Source organism: Pseudocercospora fijiensis (genome assembly GCF_000340215.1).
Source record: "Pseudocercospora fijiensis CIRAD86 unplaced genomic scaffold MYCFIscaffold_11, whole genome shotgun sequence".
Classification (NCBI taxonomy): Eukaryota; Fungi; Ascomycota; class Dothideomycetes; order Mycosphaerellales; family Mycosphaerellaceae; genus Pseudocercospora; species Pseudocercospora fijiensis.
Window position 1 is genome coordinate 1110369 of NW_006921542.1, and position 7893 is coordinate 1118261.

At 41.0% G+C, this 7893-nt stretch overlaps 2 protein-coding genes across 2 annotated transcripts; one reads left to right on the forward strand and one right to left on the reverse strand.

Annotated features, from left to right (window-relative positions):
* Positions 1-1442: 1442 nt before the first annotated feature.
* On the reverse strand, positions 1443-2558 carry MYCFIDRAFT_179749 (uncharacterized protein; the record flags this gene model as incomplete). Its single annotated transcript, XM_007933744.1, has 10 exons — positions 1443-1579; positions 1611-1655; positions 1692-1732; positions 1774-1904; positions 1931-2019; positions 2054-2084; positions 2120-2246; positions 2275-2351; positions 2384-2509; positions 2544-2558. The coding sequence occupies 10 exons, from the start codon at positions 2556-2558 to the stop codon at positions 1443-1445; spliced, it is 819 nt and encodes a 272-aa protein (XP_007931935.1).
* MYCFIDRAFT_84042 (uncharacterized protein) lies at positions 2557-4320 on the forward strand (the record flags this gene model as incomplete). Its single annotated transcript, XM_007933745.1, has 4 exons — positions 2557-2644; positions 2695-3029; positions 3104-3558; positions 4107-4320. The coding sequence occupies 4 exons, from the start codon at positions 2557-2559 to the stop codon at positions 4318-4320; spliced, it is 1092 nt and encodes a 363-aa protein (XP_007931936.1).
* Positions 4321-7893: the final 3573 nt, after the last annotated feature.

Sequence of the window (7893 nt, forward strand, 5' to 3'; positions counted from 1 at the left end):
TTATATACAATTCAGTAGATATCTCGTATAGAAACGAGAAATTTAAATATAGATTAAAAACTTCCTTATATAAATAGTCTCTAGATTAATACCGTACTAGCGATAATCTCTACTACTAGTTATTTTCTAAAGGGATAATATACCTCAGAATTATTCGCTTTATAACCCCTAAGTATTTATAAAGCGTAAAAGTATAATATTATTAGTGCTACCTCTTCTAACTCGTCTACTACGATAGTATAAATACTACGACTATACTTCCTAATACTATCGTAGAAGGGTTTCGTATATCCTAGATATATAATACTCTAGATATACCTCTACCTACCTATAAGATACCTATAGCCCCTAGAGTAAGTCGAGGCCGATATACCTTATTATATATCCTATAGTCCTAAATAAGCCGCCTTATCCGAGCTACGGTAGTATTTAGGAAGATCGAAGACTATATTAGACTTATTACTATTAATAAAACATACCTTGTCTATAGATAAAATAACTTTAGTAAGGAGTTTAGTTTAATATAGTTATTACGAGAGGCTCTTCGTAATATAAGCGGAACTTAAGCTAGATAAAGCCCCTCTCTCTTTATATTATAAACTTATAGGTAGAACTCGGACTATATTAGGTTCTACTTACCGTTCTATTTATTAGCGGATATACATCTATTTTCTTCCCTAAGTATATTTAATTTAAGATATTTTAGACACTTAAGACTAGTATCTATAGTATAGTCTATAATTAATCTAATCAATCTAGACCCCTCTAAATTAAATTAGATTACTAGGACCCCTAGATTAGATTAAATTAGATTGCTTTAATAGGGGCTAGATCAGATTAGATTAAATTGCTAAATTAGTAAGAATAAGCTAAATTGAATTAGATTGAATTACTAAGCCTACCTAATTTAGCGCTTTAGGCCCTAGATTAAATTAGATTACTTTAAATAGGGCTAGATTAAATTAAATTGCTTAAGAAAGGGGCCGGATTAGATTAAATTAAATTGCTTAGTTAGTAGGAATAAGCTAGATTAGATTAGATTGAATTACTAAGCTAATATAGATTACAATCCCGGATTAATTATAGACTATACTAAGTATCTATAAATTTAGCCGTATACTAGCGCTAGGTAGATATAGGAAGGGTAGTATAATACTTTTACTATAGATTAAGATAAACCTTACTATTTATACGTTATAATATATATACTCGTAAAACATTATCGCTACGGTAGCGAAGGGGCTATAGATAGTATCGTCGTTAGCTTTCTTTTAAAGTTCGCAAAGCCGAGATAAGATCGGATTGCCGGCCCGACCGACCGACAAAGCCGATTCTACGTATGCTTCCTATCTTAATCGGCTATCACACCCTCTGGCATTACACTACTACTACCATTTGGTACAATTTTCCCCTTTAGTACAACTCTATCTGGTACATTTCGTCTAGTGCGACTTCATCTGATACAGCAATTGCTTCTTGCTCTCCAGCCAGAGAAGCCACTTCTCTCCTGTTGCTACACCCTCTATCCGCACGTCTCGCACTGAACATCTCAAAGACACCGAAACGCGAATCCAATTGCCTACACAGCGACATCCCCATGCTTCCTCCACTACCCCCACACCCGACACCCACATGCCCGTTGCCCTCGAATGCGGCTACCCGACGGCAAGCTCGGACACACTCTACAACACCTTCATGTCGTGACGGCCGCCTCGTCCGCGACAGCTCTGAGCTCTGTTTCCCGCAAAGACGCATCTCGGAACCTCCCATCACCCCCCACAAACATCCTTGATTGCGAAAAGATTGTCGCGTGGGCCATAGACGCCTCCAGCATGCGCCGCTGAATGGAGGCCATTGCGCGCGCCGAATTCACTCCCATGTGAATCAGGAGCAAAGAGAAGATACTGGCGTTGCGGATGTGCTCAAACACTAGCGTTGTGGACATGCCCGGCTGAATGGAAGCCATTGCGCGCGTCCAAATCACTCCCATCTGAATCAGGAAACAAATGAAGGTGGTGGCTTTGCGGAAGTGTCTAAACCTGGCGTTGTAGACATGCGCGGCTCAATCGAAGCCATTGCGCACGCTGGAAATGAATCCCATGTGAATCAGGAACAACACGAAGGTGGGGGCGTTGTGAACATCCGCTCGGCATCTTGCCCGCACTCCCTCCAATCTTCCCATCAAAGTAATCAAGTTAATCTGGTAACGTAGTCCTGAGACCAGCGCGCTACCCACACCACACCGTCTGTCGCCTATGCTCGAGCACCTTCCACAAAGAACCATTGGAGACCAGGGTGTTCAGACCGAGCAGTACGTGGTAGCATGAAACCTCAGCGCCAAGAGTTGCCCGCTGTTCGTAACACCAGTACAAGTAAGCATCACGACTGCAAATCCCGTCGCCGCCGCCGCCGCCGCGCATAGACCCGCTCGCTTCGCAATCTTTCGTCCTGTCAGCTCTCCTCTGTCTTCCTTTCCTTTCCTCCTCGGCCTGTTATCCGTCTCCTTTTCCTCTGCTCACTCAATCTGCACAACGAAATACCACCCACGCAGGCAACATGGGGAAATCGAACAAGGCGACGACATGGGAGCAGGATCAATACCTCCAAGCATTCGCTGGGCTGACCGTGAACCAGCTCAAGTCGCGTTTGTGCTGCAATCTGTTCGCCCTCTCCATCTGACTGACATTCTCGCAGAGGCAACCGACGAGCCAGACGGCGTATTCAAGTTCAGCGCCAACGAGAAGGCCCTCGCACTCCAGCACGCCGTCAAGAACGTCTACACCGACAAAGTGCCACCACCCATCAACGTCTTCATCCACCTGGTCACCGGCGTCATTCCTGTTCCAATCCAGTACGGCCTCGATGCCACGGAAGCATGTCTTGAAGGTGTCCGACGTCTGATCATGCACGTCATCGCAGAGGCGACCAAGCAGGGCCTCGTTCACTCCGAGGACGTTGGCAATGGAGTCTGGAAGGTCCACGTGTCGACACACCTCATCAACTGGGATGGCACTGGAGGCTGGAAAGCGGTAAGTGGTGCTTGCTGTTGTGGGAACGATCGGAGTGCAGGGAGTTGACCATCTCGCTGACATCTCTCCTTCAGATCAAGAAGCCTTCACTCTTCCCCGAAGGCCCAGTGCAGCAGAACGAATTCGCATCCTACCAAAAGCTTGTTCCCAACGCTACTTCCGCAGAATCCTGGGCCACTCTCATCAAGATGGCAATGCACCACTTCGCCGCCACGGCCAACTCGCAAGTCGTTGCCCAGGCCGCCAATACCATGATCACTCCACGAGTTCTCGCTGCTCCCACAACCGCCCTCGCCGGAATCACCAACACACCTGCCACCACTTCTACCTACCGGCCATCCAACTTCACTGACCAGCCCACACACGAGCAAGACAACCAAATGAATGCATACTACGCCTTCAGACGCTTCTTGGGTCGACACAACATCGAGGCCAGACATGGAGTTGCTCCGCCTGCTCATGTGCTCAAGACTTTCGCTTGGAATGGGGGTAATGGCGAGAAGCAGCCTGGACATGATTACGTCAATTGGTGAGTTTGTGCCTTCCACTACTGCACAGCACGTCGTCTTCGTCAGCCAGGTCGTCCGACGGTTGTGTCATCTTCTTCCATTGCCGCTGACTTCTTTTTTCTTCCTCGTCGCGCAGGGCGCTTGAGATGTTGTCTGAGGGTCACCTTACCGCGGAGGATTTCCAAGGTCCGGTTCCGGGAATGGATGAGGAGTGAGATGAGGAGGAAGTCAAGATCATCCCCATTCGAATGAATGAATTCCAGTGGTGGATGTGGAACTTGTTTGGCTGAGCGGCCACATTGCGAGAGCGCGGCGATTACTGGCATTGGACGCTTGCGATGGGACCACACAACAACCATATGTTGTTTGAAGCATATGCGGCGTACAATTGGACGTAGGAATGAATACCAAGTGAAATTTCATAACATGGGCTAGCCTGGCGCTCTCAGCATTGCCTCTGTGTCGATATCACTCCCTCGAGCCCTTGGATAACATGATGATTAACACCAAACGCTCCCATTCTCCTCGAAAGAGACTGATACCGGCACCACACCTGTACGCAATGCAGTTTCGCATGCACAGGTGGGCGGTATTGCTTTCTCTCCACCTCCGTCCGTCATTATCTCGAGCGTGAAATCTTGCAGAGTCTCGTGTATCTGATAGTTATGAACATCAACGCGGCGAAGGCTACTATTGAACCTGGCATCACGTTCGCGGTATCGCACGAGTACGAGGCCAAAAGCGAGATACGGAGACCGGAGTACAGCATAGAGATGAACTAGATCGGGTGGATCTGCAATATGAGGGGCGTGAACGTAAAGGTAACGGCGAGAGAATACGCTTAGGAGATATACGCGTTAAAGGTCGAGTTTAGTCGTAAGAGAAATCGTAGGCATAGTAGGCGTCCTTAGCTCTATAATCCCCTACGAGGACGCCGGATTTATATAGAAGTATAGATTCGCGGAATACGCGGTTACTAAGGTCTCGACTAATACGATAAGAGCTTATTAAGGTATATTTATAATAGGATAAAGGTCTATATATTCTACTCCTTATTTAGAGACGTAATTGCGATCGCTAACGGTAATCTTACTATTACTTCCTAGATACTTATAAGAGATATATAAAATATAGTAGAAGTCTTATATTATAAGACTTAAGATATTAATAAGCGGACGTCTAGTATATCTCGAGATAATCGCCCTAGGCGAATCTATAGTAGAGAAAACAAGGGAGTCTATAGCTAGACTTATAATAGAGTTTAAGAGCTTAACCGTAGTTATAGTATACTTTATAATAGACGTACGCTCGATAAGAGAGCTTAAATAAATCTCTATACCCTCGGACGATATTGTATACGTAACTAGATATAGGATCCTTAGGTAGATAAAAAGAAGGCAAATAAGGGGTTCTTTTTATTAGAAAGGCTCTTATATATATATACCTATTTTAGAGAGACTAGGAGTAGTCTTTAACTAGACTCTATAGTAAGAAGAAAGAGTTCTCTATATACTCTAGCTAGTAACGCCGCTAGTTAATAGAAACCGGTTTATCCGCTACTATATTAGTATTTATCCTTAACTATCTTTTCTTCCTTTTCTTTAACCTTATCTTCTTATTCTCCTCTCTCTTCTCTATCGTCGTTCGTTATTAAGCTTATATAACTCGTTAATATAATATCCTAATAGTCTTAATTATACTTATCTACGCTAGAAAGATCTATTTATATTAGGCTTCTCCTTCTTCTTCTCGTTCTAATCTATTTTTTTCTTCTACTCTAACTCGTTATTTTAATATCTAAGATATCCTTACTATACTCGTAGACGCTAGAAAAATCTATATTTGCTAGCCTTCTCTTAATTTTCCTTATTCTAGTTTTTTTTACCTTCTTTATCTCTTCCCTCTTATTAATAATTAAGCTTATATAACTCGTTAATTCGATATTATAGCTATCCTTATTATATCTAAGAACTTCTCCTCTAAGCCTCTATATATATATATATATAAAGTACTTACTCGAGGGTATAATTAGGATTATACCTTCTTAATATAGAACGGTATATTTAAAACAAGATTAGGGTAGAGTTTCTAAAGAGAGAGTTATTATTTTTAAGGTATATATATAATATATTATCTAAATATACTAGGCAATCTATAGTATTTTTTAGTATCTTATATAGATTCGTCGTTATATTTCCGACGACTATAATAGGTATACTTCTCTATAATATATATAGTACCCGTTTCGTCGGTATTGCTCGAGTTAAGCTTTAAATTAAGCTTCGAATTAAGATCCTCTGCTCTACTTCTAGCGAGGTAGAGGTAGAAAGCTTTTACTAGCTAAGCGTACTTACTCTATTAGCGAGATATTATACTATTAAAATGCTTTACTTCTTAGTTTAAGGATAGTAACTCCGGGAGCTTAGAGTTCTATACGCTACCCGGCCCTTCTATCCTATATCTAGAGAACGTAAAACGTCTAACTTAATACTTATATCTAGCGTAACGGTACCTCCGATTCGATATAGAATTAGTAGTCTAGTCTATAAATATAAAAGAAGTTACGTTCTCGTAAGTTCCTTCGACTACAATACTCCTATAATATTACTAACTATAACCTAATAAACGCTTCGAAATCCGAAGTTATACGCTTATACTAGCGCCTTTAAAATGTTATAAGCAACGCGCCTCTTTCTCTTAGAGCTACCGCTAAGCCTTCTTTTATAACTTACGATTAGTTTAGTAGAGAGAGGCTCGAACTTCTATAAAAGAAGCTAGTAAAGGAAGATATTATCGCTTATAAATCCCTAGACTATCGAAAGTAAACGAAGGTAGTAGATTAGAATAATAAGCTATCTCCGAAGGCTATATAGATATATACTAAGATAGATAGATAGCAAACGGAGCGTCTAGACTAGATATCGAGGACCGAGGACGAGGCTCTATTATCTCTAGCTTATTATAGAGCCTATAAAGAGCTAAATATAGTAATCTAGATATAACGATATTAAAAAAACTTTAAGCGGAAAACCTAACTTTTTTTGCTCTAACTCGGGCGTTTCCTACTACTATTTAACTAAAGCCTTACGTACTTACCTAAGCTATACGAGATACCTCTAATAGGCTAGCTTATATCTATAATAATAGGCGAGCTAGGCGAAGTATCTAGTCCTAAGTCGCTAGATAGTAGTAGAGAGATAGAAGTTAAGTAGGAACGAAATACTAGGGAGCCTATTCCAATAGAGATAATAACGAGGAAATAGAAGTTAGGTAAGAATGAAATACAAGGGAGCCTTTTAGATCCTATCTACTACCTATATTTAATAGGAATAATAATTAAGGAATGCTCTAGACCTAGTTTTTATTATATATAAGCGATAACCCGATAGAATTACTTACTATCTGAACAAAGAACTTACTAGCTACTTATATATCCTAGCGCTAAGAATTACAAGCTATTACTAAGCCGTAAGTAAATAATCTTCTAACTTCCTTCTCCTTCTCTTACCTATAAATCTAACTAGTCTCGTATATTCTCGGGTATTCTAATATTCCTACTACTTAGCTATCTAGTCGTAAACTGAATAGCTAAGTCCTAATCCTTCCTAATCGATCTTATCCCTAGGACTCTTTTTACGTTTTCTTCGAATTTTCCTTTAGTTAGGGGTTTAGTAAGGAAGTCCGCGAGTTAGTCTTTTATTAAAATATACTTTATGTTAACTAGCTTATCCTCGACTAGTTCTGGTACCTAGCATGTCGATATATTTCGTTCTATAATAAAGTTCCGGATTTTGTATATAAGCGATAGCTGCCTTATTGTCCCTATAGATAGTTATAGGTTCTTATAGTCGTCTTCCGGAAAGTATCTAACTTACTAGAGAAAATTTCGGATCTAAATAGCTTCTTTTATAGCGTGGGATAGCGCCAAGTATTCGGCTTCTACAGTACTAGTTATTATAGACCTTTATAGTTTAGTAGACTAAGATATAAGTCCGCCGGCTAGTAGGGATATATATCCTATTATTAACTACCTAGTTAAGCCTACCGCGTAGTCCGATTTGGTTTAAATAACCGGTAGACGAGTAACTAAAGTACTTCTATTATTTTCGTTCCTAGGGATAGGACTATACTTTATATAGTAGCCCCGAGTATTTCCTAGGTATCTAAGGCCGTAACTACCTCCGTCGTAATGTCTCCTAGCTAGATTAACTAAGGATTAGCTTAGTCGTTACGTTAGAAAAGATATATCCGGCCTAGTAGCTCGTATAGTCTAATTTCGTTTCCCGATAAGTCGTTAGTATTTCCCTTCTCGTCCTTTATAATAGATAGTAGATTTGCGTATCCGTTCGCTAGAG